At 67.7% G+C, this 24,349-nt stretch overlaps 1 protein-coding gene across 5 annotated transcripts; it reads right to left on the bottom strand.

Annotated features, from left to right (window-relative positions):
• Window positions 1–213: 213 nt before the first annotated feature.
• ASPSCR1 (ASPSCR1 tether for SLC2A4, UBX domain containing) lies at window positions 214–23,706 on the bottom strand. 5 transcript variants are annotated; one of them, XM_036222704.1, is made up of 17 exons: window positions 23,571–23,706; window positions 22,033–22,088; window positions 20,260–20,369; window positions 19,030–19,144; window positions 18,361–18,461; window positions 13,524–13,581; window positions 12,646–12,719; window positions 11,897–12,338; window positions 5,671–5,810; window positions 5,379–5,460; window positions 4,932–4,998; window positions 4,352–4,414; window positions 3,856–3,908; window positions 942–993; window positions 642–711; window positions 400–572; window positions 214–315 (listed from the first exon to the last, which is right to left on the bottom strand). In XM_036222704.1, exons 3-17 carry the CDS (start codon window positions 20,349–20,351, stop codon window positions 302–304), a joined length of 1,596 nt encoding a protein of 531 aa, XP_036078597.1. In that variant the 5' UTR covers window positions 20,352–20,369; window positions 22,033–22,088; window positions 23,571–23,706; the 3' UTR covers window positions 214–301. The 5 variants fall into 5 exon arrangements, with proteins under 5 accessions (XP_036078597.1, XP_036078599.1, XP_036078596.1 ...); XM_036222706.1 differs by lacking the exon at window positions 20,260–20,369 and having other exon boundaries at window positions 23,571–23,673; XM_036222703.1 differs by lacking the exons at window positions 20,260–20,369; window positions 23,571–23,706 and adding an exon at window positions 23,054–23,225.
• Window positions 23,707–24,349: the final 643 nt, after the last annotated feature.

Genomic DNA, 24,349 nt, shown 5'->3' with positions numbered 1-24,349 from the left:
GCGCAGAGGAGGATAAGTAATGATGCCAGGTAAAACCGGGAGGAGGCACCTGCACCCCCATCAGAGGCGGCAGCAAGGGGACCCTGGGCCCCCGCCCCGGCCCAGCCAGGCTGCGGAGCTGGCCAGTCCCAGCGCTGGGAGCAGCGGAGGCCTGTAGCCGAGAGGTCGGGCTGGGCAGCAAGCAGCAGCCGGGGCAGAAAGACCACAGGAGAGTGGGGAGCAGCTTGAGTCTTTATTCCCACTGCAGGGGGTGCTGTCAGGGCCCGAGCAGGCCCCTCACGCTGGTGGACGCTGGTGGCTCTCACCTCTTGCTGGCTGCAAAGCAAACAGGCCAGGATGACCTGGGGGCCCTGGGCTCCTGCTCAGAAGCCGCTCCCGGCCTGGCAGCCCCCACAGTACCTGGCAGCTTCAGCCACTTGGGCACCTTGCCCAGATCCCTCCTCATGGGCTGAGCCACTCCCGGGCTGGGCTCAAGAGGCCCCACTGGGCCCTCCTCAGTTGGCTCAGACTCAGGGGGCGCCAAGTCGGGGGCTGGCAGCAAGGTTGGGGCCGTGGCAGCTCTGGACATGCACCTGGGGACAGAAGGCCAAGGTGTGAGGTGGGGTGCTGCACAAGAGGGCCCGTCCCCCATGGGCACTCACCTGGCCACCAGCATGTCAGCCACAGATGGGGACACAGTGTGTTCCAGCAGCCTGGGCTCCAGGTAGAGGCCTGCGGGGGACACGGGCCAAGGGGGATGTGGAGGGGCCGCCCACCCACCACTGCCTGGCTGTGGGAAGGGCGTGGCCTGGGCAGGTGGCTGTCCTAGCTTGACACCCACAGTCGTGTACCACAGGTAGCAGCCACAGGCCTCCCTCCCACACCCAGAGGAAGTCCCCTGCCCTGGGGATCTGGGGAGTGGGGTGCTGGCGGGCGCAGTGAGCAGAGCGGGCCGCACCCACCTGTCGGCTGCTCAGCTCCGAAGTGCACGAGGGCGGCAGGGAAGAGGTTTGCCTGCGGGGAGGGCAGAGGGGGGCTGAGGGGGGCCGAGGCTGGCCGGAGGCCACTGCCCCACCCAGCTCTGCCTGCTCCTCTTGTAGCACCAGCTCCAGTGTGTGCCAGGCCAGGGGTCTCGGGGGCCCCCCAGGGCCAGCCCCAAGCACTGAACAGGAAGCTCTGGCAGCGTGCGCACTGCCATTTCAACGCCCCCCCAGTCCCCAGGGAAGTCGACACTGCGGGCAGCAGTCAGGCCCGGGCGCCCCACCGCAGGCCGGAATGGCAGGGGCCGGGGTCTGGGCGAGAACGGCCAGGAAGGCCGCCAGCCCTTACCCAGCTGGCTCTGTTGCCACGGCCACCCCCACACTCCCCTCCCCGAACAGCGTGGCCCGAGGAACAGCCCTGTGGTGTCTGCGGGGCGCCACGGGCCGGCCTCCGGCTGCGGGGAAGGCCTCAGACCCATGGCGGCAGTGAGGGGGCCGCAGCTGGCTGGGTCCAGGCTGGGCGGGGACGCTCTGGGCGCCAAGCCGCTTCGGGAGTCTGGTGTCTGCCGCCCCTGGCACACCAGCCGAGACCTCCAAAACCCCACTCAGGTCCCTGTCTCAGCTTGGGTCTCACCCCTCCAAGCCTCTCCCACTAGGTGAGCACTCCCTCTGGGTGCCACACGCTGCCTTGGGGGCCCAGAAACTGCACCTTGCCCAAGCCCCTGTCTGTGTGGGGGGCTGGCAAAGGGTTTCTGCTCAGGGATTGTCCCCACCTGCTCAGGTATGGAGTCAGGATGCTCATGCAGCCCTGACATGCCCCCAGAGCCTGTGGTGCAGGCGGAGGGCCGAGTCCCCGGCGTCAGAGCCTGACCCCCACTTCTGCACCCGAGGAGGATCACGGCTGCGAGCCCCCAGGCTAGCCGGGGCGGCAGCCAGGGCACCACCCGCAGCGCCGCGTCCTCAGCCTCTGGCGGAAAGACCCCAGCTGCCAGCTGGCCACCCCTCAGGGCTCTGGCCCCAGGCTCGTGGAGTTGAGGGGATTAATAAAACCTTCCAGGGCCTGGCCTAGGAATGCCGAGGCCACAGCTGAGACGGAGGGACACAGACAAGGGCCGTGAACACGGAAACCTCCCTTGTCACGCATGGGATCGAAGGCTCATAGGCGGGTGGGGGTGCTGCACGAGGGTCTTGGAAGTGCTGGAAGCAGGGCTGGTCAGGGAGCAGAAAGGGGGTGTGGGGGAGACAGTGCCCTGCCCGGCACTGGGACCCGCACAGCACCCTGAGTGACGGCATGCCCCCGGTTCACGGGGCCCCGCCTGAGCCCACTGGGGGGGCCCCCTGGGGGCCTCGAGGACCCCTTCCAGCACACGGGTACCTGCAGGGCCCCTGGGAAAGCTCCTCCTGGACACGGCCTCCTTGTCCCCCGTCAGCACCTGCCACATGCCGGCACCTCTGGGACCCCAACCTAACAGTCGTCAGCACAGCTGACCGCCATGACCGCCAGCAGGGAGAGTCCCCTCTGCTTGGGTAGGGGTCCCCACAGCCGTGGTGGTCTTTGGAACCCACTAGGGTGGTGGGCAGAGGCCTGAGACAGGGTGGGGGCAGCACCAGCACTGAAAGGGGCTCAGGCCCAGGCAGCAGGTGTGATGTGGGGGGCCGGGTGCCCTCGTGCCCACCACCCTTGTCCTCGCCCCCCGGCCTCTCCGGCCAACACTGCCCAGGTCCAGCAGCTAAACACGGCAGCTGGGCTGCTGTCCCCCACACCCTTGCAGGCTGTCACTCTGGAGCACGGGGCAGGCTCCTGGGCGGCCTCCCGAGCAGCCAGCAGCCAGAGCTTGGCTCTGCCAGGGACATGCAAGCCGGCGGCGCCCGCGCCCGCGCCCGCGCGCCTGCAGGAGGCAGGAAGCCTCCCTCCCGAACCCTGCCAGCCCTGTGACCGGGCGGCGGGGCCGCCACCCCGAGCGGGGGCCTCGCGGCTCCAGGTCGAGCCGACCAATGAAAGGAGACAGCTGCTGGTGGCCGGGGGGCAGGGTGTCGCCGTGGCCAGGAATGAGACTGTGCAGACGGACAAGCAGCACCCTAAGGACCCTGCTCTCCTGGGCGGAAGGACAGGACAGGCCTCCTGGCCGGTCCCCCTCCATTCCAAAGCATCTTCCAGACTCAATGGCTGGCCTGCGAGGGCAGGCAGGGAGGGGGGAAGAGGCCCAGCGCCCGTGGGGCTCCTGGGGGCTGGGCCCGGCTCCCATCCACCTGGCCTTCTCTCCTTGGTGAGCATCCAGCCCTCTGCCTGGTCTTGCCCGTCTCCCCCACAACGGTGGCAGGCCAACTCAGACCTCCACAGGGCCTGCGGGCCACTTAACGAGGGCTGGCCTCTGTTAGTAATTAAAATATCTGAGGAGACTTTGAAGAGGAAACCATTAGGCCCGGGGCTGAGAGGCCCCAGGCTGCTCTCCCGGGCAAAAGGACAGGACAGGCCTCCTGGCTCTGGACAGCGGCCCAGCAGGGCAGGATCAACACTCCTGGCCCCACCCTCCCCCGGGGGCTGGGAGGCTGGGGGCGGGGTGGGCAGAAGCCACCAGGGAGGGGAGGACCCAGCATTCCCAGCAGAGGCCACGTGGGGGGAGGTGGGGGCGGGGAGGCGGGCCAGGCAGCAGAGGCCACACTTGCCTGGCAACTGGCACCCCATGTGCTGCCTGGGCAGCTAGCCACCTGCAGCGAGGCTTCTGACCCTTGACCCTTTAGGAACTGACCTGGCAGCCCTGCCCGTGGGCCGCCACCCACGAGCATTCTGCTCCCTCCAGTCCCCAGACCCAAGGCGCAAGGCCACGTCACCCGTGGGCACGCACCCTGCGGGGCAGCCCCAGCAGCAGCCCCCTCCCCAGCCAGGCACCGGTACCTGGAAGAGGGTCAGCGTGTGGTCCTCCAGGATGGTTTTGGGAGGAGTGATGACTGTGGAGAGAAAGCGTCCCTGTCCCTCACCCCACACCCCACGCCCCGTCTCTCCGTGCCCCGCCTCGCCCCTTGCCCACACTCCCGGGAAAGACAAGCCCGAAGGCACAGGGGGAGCCCAGGCCACAGCTGGGATGCTCGGAAGACCCCTCTGCCCACAGCCCCCGCCACCTCTCTGCAGCCACGGAACCTCTGGCGAGGCGGTCGGCCTGAAGCACAGCTTCCGGTGGGCCCCAGCCTTCGCCACCTAGATGCCCTCCGAGGGGGGCTGGTGTCCCCCCAGCTCCTGGGCCCCGGGGGCCAGGCCAGAAGCAGAGGATGCACGGGCATTGGGGCAGGGTTAGGGCCGCCGTGACCACCTCGTGGCCGTGGCCGCAGGAGGCGACGTGTGTTCTGTGGGAAGGCTCGGGGCGGGGGCAGCGGGAGGCTGTATGCAAACTCACACAGGTAGAACGGCAGCTCGGGGTTTCCCAAGTGGCTCCTCACGAAGTCCCGCAGGTCCCCCACTGGCGGAGGAAGGGCAGGTGAGCAGAGGGCTCCGAGGGACGGCAAGGCCCCAACTAAGCAGGGCCCTGACCAGACCCGCCCCAGCGCTGGCCCCAGTGGGACTGGGCAGGCTGGGCCGGCCTCTGCCTCAGGCGTCAGACGCTGCTCCCACCCTCAGGGACGCTCCAGCCCTGTCCCTTCCGCAGCACCTGAGACGGACTCCACTCAGAATCGGCGGTGGCCAGGCGGGCCACAGCCTCAGGCCAGAGACCCCACTACTGGGTGTGGGCAGGCTCGGCCCTCCCTCCCTCCAGCGGCCCTCACCCCGCCCGTGAAGGAACAGGCAGGTACGGAGGGCACCCAGTACCACAGACACAGCCAGGCTGGCCCTGTGCGCCACCGCGACACGCCCTGTAAGCTCAGGGCCTGCTGCCGGCCCCCCAGGGACAATGGCGACCTGAGAACCGCTCCTCCCTGGAGCCCGGCAGCCTGAAGGAGGTGCCCCGCCCTCCTGCACGCCCAGGCGAGGCCCCACACCTGTCTCGCGGGGGCGGAAGAAGCCCTGCAGAATGTGGCGGTCAGGGAAGAGGACCCTCAGCACCACCTGGACCGGAAGACACCAAGCTGTCAGCAGGATGGGGGTTTGGGGATGTGCCGCTGGGCCCCCGACACCTGGCCCACCATCGCAAGGGCAACACCACGCCTGGGGGAAGTGCTGGTCAACCACGGCCCTCGCTGTCCTCACCACGCTCCAGGCCGGAGCTGTGGCTGCAGATGCTATGCCAAGGACCGGGCGCTAGGGCCCTACGCGCATTTGTCACGACACGGTGAGCTTGGGTTTCATCGTAAAACGGAGCTGACTGGTCCATCAACCGAGGCTCTGCAGGCCTTGGGTGAAGTGCAGGTGACCTGGCCGGCAAGGTGCGGCTGTGGGCGCGAAGGGCGGCCCCGCACAGGGCTGGTGGACCCCCAGCCTCTCCCCACCTTAGGGTACCGCTCCAGCTTCTCCTTCATCTGGGCCTCCCTGAAGGCCTTGGTCACCAAGGGGGCTTCTTCCAGGCGCTTCCTGCGGAAGGAGTCGGTGAAGGTCTCACACCTCCCACACCAGAGTGGGGGCCCCACGGGAGCCGGGTGGGACGAGGCGCGCCCGCCTGAGCCTCGCTCCCTGCGAGGGCATGGGCGCTGGGGTCTGCAGCTGGCGCGGGCAGACGTGGCAGGGTGCGCACGGGGCCTGAGGTGGGTGCAGGGAGACGCAGAGGGGCGGAGGTGCACCCACCGTTCACTCTTGAGCTGGGCCAAGCGTCTTCTCACGTCGTCCACGGTCACCTCGAAGAACTCGTCGGGCAGCTCCGCAGGCCAGGCCTGGAGTAGCTCCTCCAGGTCCGGGTGGCACACCACAGGGTCCCGGTCCACCGGCTGCTGGGCAGAGGGCCTGGTTCATGCAGGTCCCAGGAGGGGCCCAGGTGCCCGGCAAGGTGAGGCTGGGCCACCCAGGCCCTGCAGCTGGGGTGACCCGCACCCACCCTAGGCCCCACCTGCCAGCCCGTGGCCAGGGCCAGGTCTCCAGGGCAGGGGGTGGGACAGTGGGCTGGGGACGCCACCACCAGCTAAGCCCGTCCGGGCCTGGAGCCGCTCCCTCCACGCTCAGCAAAGCCGACGCTGGGACCTCTGCACACCAGCAGGGCACGTGGCCCTGGGGTCTCAGTTCAGTCACTGCTGGCGGGACTCGGGAGCATGGCGAGTGGCAGCCTGGCAGCGCCAGCCTCCTCAGCGGCTCCTTTGCTCACTTCCTGTCTGCCTGGGAGCCCCCCTACGAAGAGGCCCAGCAAGCTGCCTGCTGTCAGGGTCCTCAAAGCTTGGGGAGCAGTGCCCTGGTCGAGGCCACGTCAGGGGCTCCCTGGGAGGGGCAGGGGAAGTGGCAGCCCCCAAATTAAAGGTTTGGCAGAAACCTGCCAACCACTGGCCCCACAGCCAGGCTGCCCCCACCCCCAGGGGACACAGGAAGGGACAGCGTCGCTCCTAATTGGCAGCGAGGGCGACGGAAATTACAAGGCAGGGCTCTCTCTGCTTGTGGTGCACGGGGTGGGGGGGCAGTAACTGCCGCGAGCGTGGGGGGCACCCCTGTGGCACTGAGGCCGCTGCCGCCAAGATGTCCGCAGCAAGCCCTGTTCCCCCTTTCACAAAAGGGCCCCCAGCCACGGGAGGAGAGGCTGCCCGGGAAGCGGCCCTCTGCCCCGCCTGCCCTCGCCTCCCACCCCCGCCTCGCGTGTCGATCCCGCCTCCCGTCTCCCCCACCCGGGGCCAGGTGGGCCTTGCGGGCTCTGGGACACACTCCTCAGATCACCCCGTCCCTCGCCTCCCATACGGCCCACCTGGCTGCAGCCCCACCTGCAACAGAGGTCAGGCCACTGCTCTGGGCATGGCCAGGCCCGAGCTGCCCAGCGTTTGGGGACCCGCTCGCCCACTGCACCTGCCCAGGTTTCTCCAGGGCTGCCCTCCCCAGCCACTTCCAAGGCCTTGACCGTCTGCTCCCTGCGGCTACCAAGCGCACAGCTGTCTCACCTCACAGCGCTCTGTCCCTCGGCGAAGGGAGCTGGGCCCTCGCCAGGACGGCCCTCTGACCCCGGAGCGCCGCAGTGCAGAGGCCAGAGGGCCGGCTGAGGCCTGGGCAGCAGAGCTTGTAGGTGGCTGAGCGAGGCCCCTGGGGGCTGCCCCTTCAAAGCCACAACCCTCCTGCACCACCGCAAGTGGTCTGTGCCAGAGCTTTTTATAACGAGATGCCAGGCGCCAGGCGGCCCCCCGCCGCAGCGCCTGCATTCCAGGAGGGCCCGGGCTCCGGGGGAGGCGGGGCCGGCGTGCGCGAGCCCGAGCTGGGACTCACGCGGCCAGGCGTGCCAGGCTCCTGGGGCTCAAGCACAAGGCCTGCAGGCTGCCGAGCAGACTCTGGGGCCACCGGCTCCAGCCCTTCCCTGGAGGACCCAGCCCTAGGCACACGAGTCACCCCGAGAACAGGCAACTGGGCGGCGTACCATGCGTGGCATCGCGCTGAGCCTGGCCGCCCAGACGGGTCTCTGCTGTCGGGTCACGGCGGTGAAGCCAGCCCCAGGGAGCGCGTGGCCACCCCGGCCTTGCCTTCCTGCCGGCGCCTCCAGGGGACAGCCGAGCCCCAGAGCTGCCACCACGCCCTGACCCCAGACGACTGTGTCCCACAAGAACACACAGACTGTGCCGCGAAATGACGGGAGAAGCCAGGAGACTCGCACCCTCACCACAGCCTTCCCAGGAGAGAACGTGTCCACCGCGGGGGCCGGAGAAAGCCTCTCGGGCCCCAGGCTGCAGGGGAAAGGGGGGCCCGAGCCACTGGCCTCCAGGCCGAGCCCTAGCTCTGCTCACAGCACCATTCGGCCGCAGTCTGGCCTCATCTGCTGTCCTTTCCACCACTGTCCCCTGGTGAGAGGCAGGGACTACACACGGCCCCATCCCCAGAGGTTTACGGAGGCGTTTTTGGACGAAGAAGAGGTAGGGAGTGAGGCGTCACCAGGAGGAAAGAGTGCACACAGCGGCAGCTGTGAGGAGCCGCACGCACGCCGCAGCTCCCTCCGCAGGGAGTGCGACCCCGCGTGCCAGCTGGTCGCGCTGGGCCTGGCGGCTGCTGCCCAAGGACGCCGGCAGGGCCGCGGGCTCTGGGCGGAGGGTGACGGCGTCCAGAACCTTCCCTGCGCTCCCGACAGCAGAACTTCCCAGCTTCCAGGGAGCCACGTGGAGGATGGCGCTTGCCACCCCCGCACTGGCAGGCGCCCTCACAGCTGTCTGTACCTGGACGGCACTGGTCAGGGCCCTGGGTGGCACAGGACGAACAGGAGCACCCTCCAAGGGTGGCACCTGCAGCAGGCCTGGGTGACAGGCCCAGGCTGGACAGATGCTGGAGCGACGCGCAGGCCACTGAGACACGAGGGGACTCGGTGATCGACGGCCACGGGGGACGGCGCGTGCGCACCGCCCTCTGTGGCCCACGCAGGCCCCGCGCGGCCGGCAGCCACAGCGGCCGAGCGAGGAGGGGACGACGGGCCGGGCGCCGGGCCGAGTCGTGGGCCGGACGGTCTCCGGACAGTCGGTGGACACACTCCAGCAGCTGCCACACAAGTGGCTGAAACCACGCGGGCACGCAGAGTCCCCTCCTGTCGGAAGCGGCCTTACTGTCGGCTGAGGTTTTATCTCCTTGACAGTGATTTTCCAGGACGTGATGACACATGGAGAAAAAAATGCAGAAACTATTTGGAGGTGACCTCAAGCCAGATTTTCCAGCTTCCTTGAGAGGGTTCTCGTCCTCCCCCTGCAGCCCCGACAGCTGTCTGGGGAGAGGGAATGCAAAGCGTCCCCTTGAGGCCCGGGGCGTGAGTGAGTCACCACGAGAGGCCGCAGGCCAAATCTCCCAGTCACTCCTGGAGCCAACGCCCCCAGAGGGATCCCGCCAGAGGCCGCAGGCGGTGAAAGGGGAGGGCCACGCCTGGCACGGGGCTGCACAGGGGACCGCCCTGGACACCGGAGGCCTGGACAAGAAGCTCGCAGACGCGGTCCCCGCCCCGCCGGCACCCGCTGTCCACTGCTGGGCCCACCCACACTTCCGAGCAGGAGGAAAGAGGGTTTCTAAAGAGGGGAGCAGGGCAGCTGAGCGTGGGCCACGGCACTGATGCTGGCACCTCGGAGCGGAGAGCTCCTCACGCCCGGGGCCAGGTGTGTGCCGAGCAAAGCCCAAGCCTGGCATCAACAGGGGTCTCCTCACCTGCAGGCCTCGGGGAGCCCGGGGGGACACACGGGCTGAAGGGGACGATGTGAACGCCAGGCGGACGGGCGCGAGCCCTGCAGAGCAGGCGCCACGGGGGGGGCCGCCTGGCCCTGGCTGGGCGGCCTGGAGGCTGCCGGCACAACGAGGCGCCCGTGCTCCACATGGCTCGCCCCAAGTCCAGCTGTGGGACAGCAAGGCAGATGGCTGGCGGGCACCTGCCCCCCACCAGGCTTCAACACCTGCCACGTGGCGGCGCCTTCTAGGCTGCTGCCCCGTGTGCCGGCCTCGGTGCGCATTCCGCCGAAAGCTACGCCACACCCAAGCTGGCGGGGGCCCTAGCTGGGGCCTGGGGCGTCCACAAACACTCCCCGGGCCCGGCAGGGACAGGCAGTGGGGCCGGTCTCGGAGGGTCGTCGTGAGCAGCGCCCTAGGCCAACGGGAGGACATCTGGGCAGCAACGGCACCCCCTGTGGTCAGGGAGCAGGGACCCCCAGAGACAAGGCTCCCACCTGCCCGAGTCAGGCGCCAAGGAAGCACCCAGGCCCTCCCAACCCCCCGGCATAGGGCCAACCACCGGCAGCCGCCCGGCCTGCCCAGGGCTCCGGGGCCTTCGGTCGGCGCCCCCTGTGCCACCTGCGGGGCGCGCCTGCCGCATGGCAGCCTCCCGGGCGACAGAGGGACTTCAAAGGACGCAGCGCCAGCTTCTCCCTGAGCCGGTGCTGACGGCCAGCTCCACCGCCGCCCAATAACGAATGTTCTGGCATCAAAGGCAGGAGCCGCCGGGTCTGCGAGCCACCCGCCTGGGCCGAGGGCCTGCCGCGCGCCCTCGCTGCCGGCTCCTTGGAGAGTCACACACAGGCTCCGCGCTAGCGGGACCTTGGAGACCCTTTTGATGGCTGAATGTACCTTTGAAGTTCCCCCAAAAGTTCTGTTTTGTTCCCTTGTCCCCTCCCCCAGCACTGAGAAGGGACACAAAGCAGACACCATGTGGCCGGCCGGCCCTCTGGGTGTGCGGCTGTCAGTGACAGGAGGCACGAGGCGGGCGGGGGGTGCTCGCCGCGGCCAGCTGCTCGGCCTCCCAGATCAAAGGCAGCGCTGCTGGCGGCCAGGCGGGCCCCGCCTGCCCGGGGCCAGGGTCAGTGTGTGGGGCTGCGCCCAGACAGCGAGCACAGCCCATGGGGACAGTGGGTTCCCGAGAGCCCGGAGTCTCGCTGCACACCGGCCCCAAGCCTCTGGGCGGGAGTAAGAGGCCACCGGGCCAGGCCTGGCCCGTGTCCGGCCCCCACACGCAGGGGCCCCAGGACTAGGGGGGCCTGGCCCGGGCCCAGCCCACCCCAGCCACGCGGCCTGCCTTCAGCCACCGCGCCTGGCTCAGACGACAGGCGTGACACGGGGCGTGCACGGGTCGTGAACGCGGCCCCGGCAGCACAGAAGCCAGCGGGGACCCCAGAGGGCTGGGCCACCGCGGCCACTGCCTCCCAGGACGGACATACACAGGGTCCGGCACTGGCTCGGGCCCCCTGCCCCTCACCCTCCACTCAGCGAAGGCGCACCGAGGTCAGCAGCAGCTCAGGCCTCAGCCCACCCTCGGCAGGGACCTGGCTCTTCACACGGCCGAGCTCCGCCCACCCCCCAGCAGCACAGGTGCCCCTGACCCGTCACCCTCCCCAGGTGTGTGACCTGGAGGCCAGAGCCAGGAGGGGGCTCCGGATGGGACTAAGGCCGCGGGGAGCCTTCCACCCCTCAGGCTGGGGTGCAGTGGGAGAAGCGGGCGGGGCGGGCGTAAGACTCAGGGACACCCGAGTGACAGCGCGAGTCAGGTGCTCGAAGATGGACAGGCAGCGAGAGGGCGATGCGCTGTCTGCAGAGCTGGCCCAGCACGACGGCAGGCGGACCCGCACAGTGACTCGGACCCCGGGACGCGAGCCACCCGGGGGCAGCCCGCTGGCACATCCGGCGCAGATGAGCGCCCGCCTGCATGCGGCCCCTGCACGCCAGCCTCCCTCCCGCCATGGCGCAGGCAGCCAGGGGCACCCCGCGCAGACGCCCCTCCCCACCCCGCTTCCCCCACCCCCTGACGCAGACGCCCCCCGCGCAGACGCCCCTCCCCACCCCGCTTCCCCCACCCCCCGACGCAGACGCCCCCCGCGCAGACGCCCCTCCCCACCCCGCTTCCCCCACCCCCTGACGCAGACGCCCCCCGCGCAGACGCCCCTCCCCACCCCGCTTCCCCCACCCCCCGACGCAGAGGCCCCCCGACGCAGACGCCCCTCAGCTCCCCGCCTTCCCCAGCGGGTTGGCGGGTGAGGAGATGCCCTGCACACCCACTGGCTAGCATCGTGGGACACTTGGCTCAGGAGTAAGTGTGGCACGAGACAGTCAATGCCAAAGCCACCGTCATGCCGAAACCGCCAGCCCAGGCAGATGGCGGAGGGCAAGGGCTCTGGGGCATGCCTGGGACAGCAGCGTTCAAAGTCCCACACTTGCGCAGAGCGCCACCCGGAAGGCGGACTCTCCTGGCTGTGACAGGGGTCATGGGAGCACACAAGTTGGTCCAAACCCATCAAACCACATCTAAAAGGGTGCCTCGGTGAAGGGGACTTAAGACCAGCAAAACCAAAAACATCACAGCCCAGCGCCCAGCGCCCCTGCTCCCGCCAGGCGGACCGGCCGAGGGGTCAGGAGCAAGGACCCCAGGACCCGGCTCCACCCTCACCAGCTCTGGCTCTGGTTCCGGCTGGGGCTCCTGGCCGGGCCTCGACTTCTTCGGCTCGGAGGGGCCTCCGGGGCTGGAGAAGGACTTTGGCAGTTTGGCTGAAGGTGACACCAGGCACCTCGCAGACCCAGAGGGGCCACCTAGGCGCTGCCCGCCCCCAGAGAAAGGCACAAAGGGCGCGGGCCCGGGCTCCTCTGAGGTCGGCTCTGCCTGGGCGTCTGCGGGCTCTGGGCCCAGGCCATCCACGTGGCCGGCCCCCAGGGGGCCCGCTCCATGCTGACGGCTCACATCGCCCTGGCTGAGCCCCGAGGAGCTCAGCGGGAGAGGAGGGCAGCCGGCGGCCTGCTCGGCTGGCAAGGAGGGGTCCGGGCTCCCCAGGCTTTTGCTCCAGGAGACCCCAGGCTCCTGCGGCACGGCTGAGTCACACTGCCTCATGGCAAACCTGAGGGGGCCAGAAAGAGGAAACACGGCACACGGGGATCGGCACCGTGTCACCGCGTCCCCTGCGGGCCCTGCTGCCCCTCCCCGTCCTGCCTCGCCTGAGGGGGGTGTGTGTCCACCCCGCAGAGGGCAGAGTCCTCCACATGCCAACCCTGTCCCCTCCCTGCAGGCAGGAGAAGCCCAGGCAGTGGCCTCGGGGCGGGGGAGAGAGCCACGGGGGCTCGTGTTCCCCTCCACGTCCCCGTGCCCCCCGTTTTCTTCCCTTCGAGGCCCCATTTCTCTCACCACACAAAGACCAGAGGTCCCACCTGATGATGGCGCTGCCCCCGGTGAGGCCCAGCGACTGCAGCGTCGTGCTCTGCAAGGCGGCTCTGCCGGTCACCTTCAAGGAGGGACAAGACAGGTGGGCCAGGACGCCCACCGGCCCTGCACTGACAAAGGCCCCTTGCTGGCTGGGGGAGGGGACCACGGGCCCTGCCACCACCCCCGGCCCAGGCGCCAGCACCATGGGTCCCCCGGCCAGCGCCGGCTCACTGGCCCAGGTCTGTCTCCTGGCCCCGCCATGTCCAAGGCCTGGGTCAGCCACATCTGGCCGGCTGACCAGTCCTCCGAAGCTGGGCTGACCACAGTGGCCATGACCAGGGCCCAGGTGCCTGAGTTCCAGTGGCCCGTCTCTGCTGGGGGAGGACGTGCCCCCCAGGTCCCTCCTGCATAACCCGGGAACCCCTGCTCCTCAAAACCGTGATGGGAGTGCCCCGGAGCCCTTTAGGGACAATGGCCACCCTGGGCCAGGAAAGGGCGTCTGGGCAGAGTCAAAACAAAAAGGCCCTGTGAGCTGGGGCACCACGCGCCAGGAGGGTCCCCGTCATGGGCGGGCGGGTAAGGACAGGCAGGGCCTCGGCCAGGCTGGGCCTGCACCATGCTGCACTCAGTTTTGAAAAAGATCAAAACACGGAGCTAAGCAAATATTTATTAAAACGAACCGCTCTGGCGGCTCTGGGGCTCCGGGAGGGGCTGAGCAAACAGGGGCGGGGGGCGGGGCGGGGAACACCCCGGCCCTGGAGCCCACCGCCCACGCGTTGCCGAGGCGGGTCTGAGGAAGAGTTTTCCAGTGTGGAAACCGGGCCAGGCCGCACGGCGATGTGGGAGCGGGCGGCGGGGCCGGGCGGCGGGGCCGCACACCTACCTCATCCCTCATGTACACGCACATCGGGCTGGCCTCGCACGGCTGCTCCAGGCACTCCCTGCAGGACGAGGGGGAACGTCACGGGCTGCCTGGCACTCCGCGCACTGGGGCCCCCAGAAGGAGGCGGCCTGAGCTATGGACTCATGGCCCGAGGCGTCTCCCACTGGCCTCCAGACGTCGAGCACAAGGAGGACACCGAGCAGCAGGACCAGCAGCGCCAGCCGCCTCCTGGACAAGCCGCAGGTCATCGTCGACTGTGCCGGGTCCGCAACGAGGAGAGCCCCAGGGGGCTGTGACCTGGGCTTTCGCCTGGGGCAACCCTCCAGCAAGGTCGCTGGTGCCTGCAGGGCCAGCACCAGCTCAGGGCACAAAGCCACTAAGTGGACCTTAGGTCAAACACCCAGGTCCCCGAGGCCACCACCAGCGCCTTGAGTGCCATCCCCTCCCCTCCACCCAGACCCCGCCGGGGCAAATGAGGCCGAGCGCTGGTTCCTGACCAGAGCCCCGCGGTGGCACTGCGGCCTGCCTCCTGCTCCCCGGGTGGGCGCCTGAGGGGCCACGTGACCTTGGGCCACACCAGGGGAAGGTCCAGGTGGAGACTTCTTTTTGCAAAGCACACCCAGATGCTCACGTGGTCGGGCAGCACAGGGCCACACAGAGGACTCCTGAGGGCCACCAACTCACGGTCACCAATAAACAAAAAAAGTGAAACAAAAGGCCGAGTGAGGCTCAGGACACAGGTGCAACTCGGCCTCTAGCTGGGCGCAGGGCCACGTGGGGTGCACGGGCAGGGACACACCTCGGGCTCCTCACCATCGTCTGGGAAACGGCAAACGCGGCAGCAGCCCCCACCCCAGCCCTCTGCACTGTCACCCGGGTCGGCAGGTGACCGAGCGCCAGACTGTCCTCTCCCTTCTCTGGAGGCCGCGCTCTCCAGGAAGAGGGCGGCGGGCCTCCGCCCACCCCACACCAGGCACCAACAGCCTCTCCCCGCCGCAAGCGCCGCAAGCCGGACCCAAGACGGCGCGAACAGTCCCGGGAAGCGCTGCGGGACAGGCCGGGAGGATGGCGGCGAGCAGGTGCGCGTGCATGTGCGCACACGCGCGTCCGCACCACGCCCCACGCCGACTCCCACACCCAGACCCGCGCTGACCGCCCAGGTTGCGGGCCGTGCCCTGGCCGAGCCCTGGCTCTGTAGTGTCCACACGGCGAACACAGGCCTGGGACCTCCGCGGGGAGGCTCGCTCCAGCATGCCCCGACACACCATCATAAACTAGGCCCCCAAAAGAACGCCCATCTCAGACTGTTTGTCCCTGGAGCCTCTGGGTGAGTCAGAGGGACAGGGGGCCTGGGGTGACCTTGAGCCACACAGCACTGCCCGGCCAGACCTCAGGGCTCAAGGGCCCAGGCAACTGTGATTGGACGGACACGGGAGCTGACCGGGGACAGGAAGCAGCGGGTCTCCAAATGCACACACACTGTACGCGCTCGGTGCCCGAGACCAAGGGCAGGTCCTGTGGAGGCCCTGGCGTGGGTTCTGCCCATTTCCCTGTTTGCTGTTAGCTTCTGCTTTTGTGCGTCGCCCAGAGCCGAGACCCACACCCCAGAGCCAGCTGTGGGGCCCCTGGAGGGGGTGTGGCCCTGCCCAGCCCTGCCACGCCAGCCTCGCTGCCTCCTGAGGTCTCTACAGGAAGTGGGGGACTGACAGCCTCCGCCAGGGCGAGGATGGGCCACCCGACCTCAAGCACACAAGGGACCAGTGACCCCCGGCCTCGGGAAAGCACGAGACCCCAGAGTGCCAGAGGGAGGACCTGTCGCAATCCTCCCCAGGGACCTGATGCCAGTGGGACCACAAATCACAAACAGGGACAGAGCCGCCTGCCTGCTGCCCTCCGAGGCCTCTGGACATCAAACGCCAGCGCGCTTTGATGTGTGGCTCCTCCAGAGGGATCAGATTCCCTGTAAACACGCGAGGGGAGGGGCGCGCGCAATCACTTCCAGACCTCCGCCCGCGAGCAGAGCTCCCGACCCAGGACAGTGCACTCCGGGGACAGGCCCACGCACGCACGCACAGCCCGGCCCTCCCGCACCCGCGCAGGAGCCCAGGCCCCTGCGCCAGACCTTGCCGAAGCTCCAGATGTCCCCAAGGAGATGGAGCTGGGCCTCCTGAGGGCACGGCGTGCCCCTGCCATGCAGGCAGACCCCCAGGGTGCCCGCCTGCCCGCCCCTCCCCAGACACCGCCTTCGCTCCCTCTAAGGCCAGCAAACCTGCTCCCCTGGTAGGGCCGGGGGCCAGTGGGGACGGGCAGAGGGGCTGCTGCTGTTGGCTTGACAGACGCTCCTCGCCCACCGCAAAGCGCACTGTCCCCACGGGTGTAGGCTGTCCACCTCGCTAGGGATAAGCCAGGTATGCGGAGGTCCTTCTGTTTACATCACCTGCTTGGGCCTGACCAAGTCACGGCTGGCGCAAACACAGGCAGGGCCAACAAGCCTGGCACCAGCATGCCCCCCCTGCCGGAACAGTGAACCCAAGCCCCGCGGGCCGTGCCGGGGCCGCAGGCTCGGGGCGGCTCCTGCTGCCACAGGCAGGCCCACCATGGGTGAGGCCAGGACCCGGTGGAACCAGGCGACCTACGCCCACCAGCACCTGGTGGCCCAGCCACCAAGCGATGAAGAGATGAAGTTAAGGGAGCAAAGAGGTTAAGGCTGGACAGAGCCAGCCCCCTGCTCCAGGGCACACGAACAGGGACAGTGTCAAGAGGGAGAGGCCTCTGACCCTCCCAGGGAAGGAGGGCGAGGGCTGCCTGAGGGCTGAGTGGGCACCTGGCGCCTACGCTTCTGGCCACAAGGCCCCAGACCAGGCACACAGAGGACCCCGGCCTGGGCCCTGCCCTCAGAGGCGGCCCTCTCCACAGCGCGCCAAGCCGAGAGGCCGCACGAGCCCGGGAGGAACAGGCCGAGGGAGCATGGTGGTGCCAGGCGTGTGCCCTTGCCAGAGACACTCGCATCCCCGCCGTCACTGCTGGGGGGACGGGCCTGCAGGCATGGCTGTGAACTTGGGCTGGGAGCAGAGGGGCCCAGGGCCTCAGGGGAGAAGCGGGCCTGGGGCGCCACGCTTGGAACCCCCGTCCTGGTGGCCCTCCCTGCAGCAGATGCCGTAGAAGCAGAGAGGACGGCCCAGGCCATCCGAGGTGCCCAGCAGCACCATGCCGGTCCTGAGGGAGGCCAGCCCCAGGTGTCGGGACCGGGACCTCACAGACCCCCCACCCACAGAGAGTGTAAAGCGCCTCACGTCCCTGTGGGTCCACGTGCGAAGGGCGACGCGCTAGATGCACTGGGTCGAGTTCGTCAGACCCCCAAAATCAACGGCACCTGTTCTTACTCGGATGCGGCCGCCAGAAAATTCTTAATTACCTCTGTGGCCCACACGTGCGGCCCACGTGGCATGTCAAGCAGCCAGTTAGTAGACCCAGATGCAGGGGCTCAGGGCCGGACCGCAGCCACACCGGTCCCTGTGCAAAGGACCCCCCACCCCTGAGCGACACAGCCCCGGGGTGTGCTCGCCTCCTACAGCTGGCCGGCTGCTCTGGGACACTCGCCTCTTCCTGAGAGCACCACGTAAGGAAGGCCGGCTCCTCACGTGTCCCATCCTGTGGGGACCTGGAATCCCAGAGACACCGCTCCTGCCTGTGTGTCACTCCCAGATCTCTTTCGGACCTGCCGGGGGCCACTCATGTCTCCACGACAGTGTCCCTGCGGCGGGAGGCAGCACCCACGCACGAAACCAAGCCAAGCCGACAGTGGCAGCCCAGCCGCGCAGGACGCGGCGCAAGGGTTCCCAGGACGTCGCGCTGCATTCGCAGGCGGGAAGGACAGGCGCGTGGTGCCGCCTCGTGACTCGCCGGCCCGCCTCCCGGCGTCACCCAGTCTCTCCCAAGAGCCGTCTCCACGTCCCCTGCTGTTCCTTAAACCACAGAAGCCAACTTGTCCTGCAGGGCGCGTGTAAACCACAGATGTCCCCAGGGGCAGCCCCTCGACCAGCTCCCCACCTGGCCCCACCCTCCCCACTTCCACCCAAGGGACTGGGCTGCTCCCCATGCTTGCCTGGCAGTCTGCGCCTGCAGCTGACTCTCCCCTACGAGCACTCCGCCCCCCATCATCACTGCGGGGCGTCCCCACCTTTCCGCGGAGGCCTCAGCCTCCCTCCGGCTCACAGGCAGCTGATGCCCAGGCTCCCTGTCCTGTTGGCTGAGGCACTGCCTGGTCCTTCCGCGGAGCCTGGTCCCCTGCCCCTGGCCTGCTCCCCGTTTTGTGGGCACAGCCTCACACCACCCACGGTCCCTTCTGTTTTGCTGGCTGAGCCCTTTCAAAGTGGACAAAGCCCTCCACATCACGATGAGAGACTGAAACACACAGGGTCACCATTCTGACCCGTCCGGGAACAGAGTTTACCCCATTAAGCACCAGGCAGAAACCGACACGCATTGATTATTGTTAAAAGGTTTTCTTTTTAAACATGACCCATGTTCATAATAACAGAGTTTTATACCTAAAGTACACATTACCTGATGAGCTCTGCACCCCATTTCCTCCCTTACTGCTTACCAAGCCTTTGGGGGCCTCTTGGGTCCCCCGCAGAGCACGAGAATGGGCCTGCTCACCCAGGACAGCTGCTGCGGCTGGCGAACGGGCAGCACTCCCCCCGGGCCAGGGCCCTCACCAGGACCGCGCCCCCCCGGGTGCGGCTTCCAGCAGCGGCAGAGCCACCACACTGTCCCTACTGTGGCGTCCCCACTGCGGTGGCGAGCAGAGCCGGAACCGCTCCCCGACACTCACCTGGTCTGTGCGAAATGACTGAGGAGCTCCCAGAGCGTCTGGCCGCAGCAGAAAGTGTCTTGCAGCCTGGAGCCGTCGTCCAGCTGCAGGGCGATGCGGACCTGCACAGCGAGGCCCGGGGCGCAGGTGAGGGCACAGCCGGGTCCCGCGGGGGGCCCCCACGGGCGCCTGGGGCACCGACCACCCGCGCATACTGTGTGTTCCCGCACCGCGAGCTGCCAGGCCTGGCCGCGGTGTGTCATGCAGCCATGAACACTAACGTGCCACGTTTTCTGAACTTTTTCTAGCAATGAGCACGTTGGTTTTAAAAGTCCATTTTTAGTAATTATGTCCCTAAACAGGAACACAGTCCACAACCCAAAATGGGGGAAACTCCTTTCGGGACCCTCCACAACGCACTGGAGTGTCCGGCCCCCGCCGGGCCTGTGGCTGGACTGTCACGGCCACCCCACTGTTCAGGCTGAGGGCTTCATCAAGTGCACATTTGCATGAAACCCCAAAACAAGAGGGGAGGCTGCTCTGGGTGAAACAAGTCTCCTGATCCCCAGGAAGCCCCGTGCTGAGTCAGTCCCTTCCCTGTGAAAGTCTGAGGACCAGCGGCGCTAGGTCGGTCCCCAAGGCCCGATCCCTGGTGGGCTCCATGGACACGGCCTCGCCCCAAGCACCTACCGTGTTCCCGGGCCCCTCGCGGCTGCGGGACGCAGGCACCATCTCCAGCTTGGCGTTATTGGGCAGGTTGGCGAACCTCCACGGCAGAGTGAGGTCGAGCACGTGCCTCTGAAACCTGCAACACAGACCAGAGCCCAGGCTGCCCCGTGGTGCTGACCCAGCGGCCCAGCGCCCGCCCGAGCCACCGGGGCCCCTGAGGCTGCAAGAATGGGGCCCACAGGCATGCACGGGGGCCCCTGGGGAACCGGCCCCCTGGAGGAGAGAGAGGGGGCGGGGGCCACCCAGCATGCTCTGTGGGAAGCGGTGATAGGCCCAAGGACAGGTCGGGGAAGAGACCACACGGAAGCAGCTGGGGGCGTGTGCGCCGGGACTGCGCTCTCTCCCCGCGAAGGCCCAGCACCCGCTGCCCCGCTTCCTGCCGCGAGGCGGGGCCACAGCCACAGGGCACGAGGCGCACGCTCTGGACGACCACAGCCCCACGGAGAGCCAGGCCCTCCCGCAGCCAGGGTCTGGAGATGACAGGCCCAGACTGCCGTGCTGGCTTCCAAAGCCACGTCCTCAACCCCGGGGCCACCCTTCGGTCTCTCTGCCCGCGTCCTGCACGCATTAGCCGCCACACAGGGACCTGGCAGCTCTGGGTCTCTCAGCCAGTCAGGAAGAGGCGAGCTTGGGCCCCCAGACAACAAGGTGGGCCGGCAGCCTCCTCTGACCCCTGTGCACAGGGCTTCCGGGGCCAAGGGGTGCAGTTTCTCAGAAGGAGCTGGGTGCATGAAGAGATCTGGTGAGTCAGGGCAGGAAATACCCGAGGGCAGGAGAGGACAGGGCCAGAGTCCCGGGGCCTCCGTGACCGTGATCCTGCTGGTCTTAATCACTGGCAGCCTGCCCTCTGGGAGGGCCAGGCCAAGGCCACGCTCCACTCCACGCTCCGCGTGCTTCACAAACAAAGCACTCAGGTGAGAAGAGCCAACAGGTAGCCCAGGCCACCTGGAGGCAGTGCTGGGACCATGCGGATGGCTGGCATCCAGCAGGGCTCCCAGGTTGGCTGTGGACCACAAGGAACCAGATTCCTGCTCCTGAGCGGGGAGGGTGGGCGGGGCCTCACCCGTCGCCAGGGAGGGTGGTGGCCGGGTGGCCCTCGAGTCCTCCTGACCCAGGTCCCTCTCTTCCCAAGCCCCTCGGCTCCCAGCATCCCCACTGAAGGAAAAGCACAGCTATCGACCAGTGGAGCACCTGGGTGTGAGAAGAGCCCCCGCCGACGGCGTCCGTGGCCTTGCAGAGGAGGCAGATGGAGAACCAGAAGAGTGACCAAGAACTTGTAGCATAACAGTCAGACTCCAGCTCTATTCTCAATGAAAGTTTAATTAAAAAAAAAAAAACTACAGTGCCGGTAAGAGAATGGGCGAGAGCCGACGCACAGCGGTCACCCGGCAGCGTGACTGCCAGCCCCCTGCGGGACCTGACTCTGGCTTTCTCATGAGGCTCAAGCGTTCAAAAGAAGGCCATTTTGATCTCCATCTTCAACACAGGCTGGAGACTGTCAGCAACAACTCTAAGTTCTAGTGCGAGGCAGGATGAGACGGAGCGGCACGTGGAGGGGGAGCCCAAGGGCAGGCGAGGCCAGGGGGAAGTGTCGCAGGAGCACTCGAGAGGCTGCTTCCCTGACAATGGCAGCATTTCAAACAAATGACAGCTGACCCTTGAACGACAAGGGGGTCGGGGCGCTGACACCCACAGTCGAAAATCCCATGTATAAATTTGACTCCCTAAAACATAACTATAGTTGTCCCTCGATATCTGAGGGGCACTGGTTCCAGGACCCACCCCCCAGATACCAAAACCCGCAAATGCTCCAGTCCCTTATGTAAAACGGCATAGGTCAATGCACAGTCAGTATCCGCGTCTGCGGCTCGGAACAGTACAGGCATCTGCCCGCGCGTCCAGCTGTGCCCTTCGAGGGGCGGCCATCCACAGCCGGCGGATAAAAGGGAGAAGGGTGACGAGGCTGCAAGAGACTCGACATTCTGCCGGCTCCAACCAGGCTCCGGCCAAGGAGCCACGAAAGGGCACAGGGCTGTGACGGGAAGCCAGGGGACACCCAGCACGGAGCATGGGGCTGGGGACTCCTGGGGGTCAGGCAAGGAAGCACGGAGCTGGGGTGACGCAAGGGCATCTCCACTCAGAACCTCCTGTGCCAAAGGCCCCGCACACAACACGGCACAGTGGAGGCCCAGGAGAGGAGGTGCCCACACCACAGGCTCCTCCCTGCCCCAAGGGGAAGACAGCCACACAGGGAAGACAGGTCACCAAGCGGGAAGGCTCCCCAGTGCGGTTCTGCCCCTTTCCTGGTTTTGGACCCTGTGAATCAGTACCTGGCCTCTCCCTGGAAACACACCCACACGCAGACTATGGGCACCACAGCCCCAGGACCAAGCCTCGTGGACCTGCCCAGGGGACAGGTTTCTGCCCCGTCTCCATGACCACCTGTCTTGCCCTCAGAGCCCCAATGGCAACTGACACAACCAAATGCATGAAAACCCTGTGCCGTGGGCTGAACGGTGGCCCCAAGATACACACACGCCCTCACCCCCAGAGCTCGTGACTGTGACCTCATCTGGATAAAGAGACTTTGCAGACTTGAGTTCAGGTCTCAACACGAGGTCATCCTTGATCAAGGTGGCCCTAAGTCCAATGACAAGTGTCCTTATAAGAGAAAGAAGAAGACACACACACCCACGCACACACAGGAAGAGGCTACAGGAAGAAGAGGCAGAGACTGGAGTGACGTGACCACAAGCTGAAGGACACCTGGAAACCCCAGGTGCAGGAAGAGGCAGGACGGACCCTCCCCTAGACCTCTGGAGGGAGCGCGGCCCTCTAGCACCTGGGCCCAGGCTTCTGGCCTCCAGACTGTAGGAGAATAAACTGTTGGTTTAAGCCCATCGGCGGGGCCCTGGGGAATGGGGTGGATGGACTCGGACCGCAGCCTGGCCAGAGCCAACTCACTTCAGATCGTATTCGCTGGGGTTGAAGTCCTGCCGCCGGCACGTGTCCTCAAGGACCTGGGGGTAAGATGGGAGGCCCTGAGCCACTGTGTCTGGCCTGGTCACGTGGTTGGCAGGCACAGTGGCAGGGAGGCAGGTGAGGGCACAGAGCCCATCTCTTGGAGAACCGGTTGGCTCTTCAAGACAAAGCCTAGTACAAACCACATGATGGACCATCCACGCAGAAGCTGTGTGCCTCACCCACAAATCCTATTCTTTGTCCCCCTCCTCACTGAGGCTGACTTGTCACCCCAGCTCTGTTGGACAGCCTCCAGGACAATCCCCTACAGCCCATCGCTACAGACATCTCCCTGCACATATTCCGGACCTCCTCCTCACAGAGAATAAAGTCCAAACTTGGGCCCTCCTGCCGGCCTCCTCCCCATAAGCCAACTCCACAGAGCCAGCCCAAGGGGATCCTAGGCACTCCCCTTCTGTGCCCTGCACGCAGTCCCCGCACCCCACCCTGGGGGCTCCTCCTAGCAGACCCTAATATGCGTACTGTCCCCTACACAGTAGGGCCCAATGAACATTTTTAACGTAATGGATTCAGGGTCAACCAGCTGCCCTGGCGAAACTGCAGCGAGTGACTCAGCAGCAAGTCAGTTTCCAGGCACAGAGGCCGTCACGCCCAGCCACGGCCGACGACGGCCGGAAGACGCCCGCGGGATGGGGACTCGGGCCGGGGCACTGTGAGGCTGGCTCGTGCGCACCGCAGACGCGGTGGGGGTGGGCGAGGTGCCGCCCCTCGCCCCAGAGCCCCACGCCTTCAGCCGAGCAGGGACCCTAGAGCCCGGGAACCCGGCGCGGAAGCGAGCGGGCCCTCGGCGCCCGGAGGCCGCGCATTGGCCGCCCCGAGCCCCGCCCCCAGCCCCGCCCGGGCCCCGCCCCCGCCCGGAGCCAACCGCAGGAGCCGGCCGGACTCCGCCGCCCGACCCCGCCGCCCGCGGCCGCACCTGCAGAAGCACGGTGCTCGGCGTCACCTTCACCGTGTGGCGCCTCCCGTTCGGGGCCAGCACCGACACCGCGGAGCCCCCGCCGCCTGCCGGGGCCGCCATCTTCCGCTCACGTGACCCGCCGCCACCCGCTCGGCTTCAAACAACTTTATCGGCAGGAGCCCGGACGCACAGCCACGCGGCCGTGGGGGCGGGACCAGCGCGCGCTTCCGGGCCCGCCCGGCCACGCCCCTCAGGCGCCGGCCACGCCCCGGCGCCCGGGGCACGACCCCGGCCCCGCCCAGGCCGCGCCCCCGACGCCGCGGCCGGCCCGGGGGAGCGCGGGCTCACGCCGCGCCGCGCCAGGTGGCCGCGGGCCTCCGCCTGCTGGCCCCTCGCGCCGCGGCCCCGACCCAGGAAGAGGAGGGCCGCGCGGGCCGCGAGCGCGCCGAGGCCTGGGCTGCCTGCCCCCTCCCGGCCGGCCCGCCCCGGCCCTGTCGGCCCGGCGATCCAGGCCCCTCCGCCGCAGCGCCCGCCCCCGCCCCCCCTTCCCCTTCTTGCGCACCTGCCCCGCTTCGTCCCTGTGGTCACGTCTGCCGTGGCGTGGTGTGAAGGTCAGAGGATGGCTGAGGGTAAAGTCTTCAGACCACGGAGAGCAGATTCGGCGACGGTCTCAGGTGAGCGTCCTGCTCTGCCAGCCTCTAGCCCGGCGGGCGCCGGAGCTTGTCTCGTCAGTGGAAAGTGGGGCAAGAGCGTGCGGGGGGCGCTCCCGCCCTCCTGTCCGCGCCACACCCACCTCCTGGGCGCCCGCGCCCGCGCCGACAAACGCGGACACCCGTATGCACGCATAAGAAAACGGGACCCCCTGAGTAGCCTCCGCGGCTCCTCCTCGCTGTCCGGCGGCCCGTGCAACGCTCGGCAACCTGAGGGCCTCGCGAGCCACACACATCGTCCGGGCGCTATGGGTCACCCCCCTGAGGCCAGTGAGCATGACGGGATGTTGGAGATTTCACTTGGGGCTCTTTGGAGGGCATCTGGTCAAGCCCTCTTTACCCACTGGCTGAGAGAGACCCCTGCTGACCTGCCCCCTCCCCCCCACGGTCATTGCCTTGTCCTGTCCGCTGGGACCTGCTCCTGTGGGCCTCACGTCTGCGTATAGGTGGGCGCATGGGGCCTTGGAGCAGACTCCCTCAGGTATTTCTGACCACTGCCTGGTCAGGCTTTCCAGCCCCACGCTTCAGCCCATCAGGGCCCCTGCTCCCCAAGTTGCCCCCAGCCTGGGCTCCCCAGCACGTCAGCCTTCCGGGTTTCCGCAGAGCCTCATCTACCTGCTTATTTGTTTCC

Source organism: Rousettus aegyptiacus, unplaced genomic scaffold, assembly GCF_014176215.1.
Source record: "Rousettus aegyptiacus isolate mRouAeg1 unplaced genomic scaffold, mRouAeg1.p scaffold_m13_p_6, whole genome shotgun sequence".
NCBI classification, from domain to species: domain Eukaryota; kingdom Metazoa; phylum Chordata; class Mammalia; order Chiroptera; family Pteropodidae; genus Rousettus; species Rousettus aegyptiacus.
The sequence above is the reverse complement of the archived record's forward strand: the minus strand, read 5'-3'. Positions and strand labels throughout refer to the sequence as shown.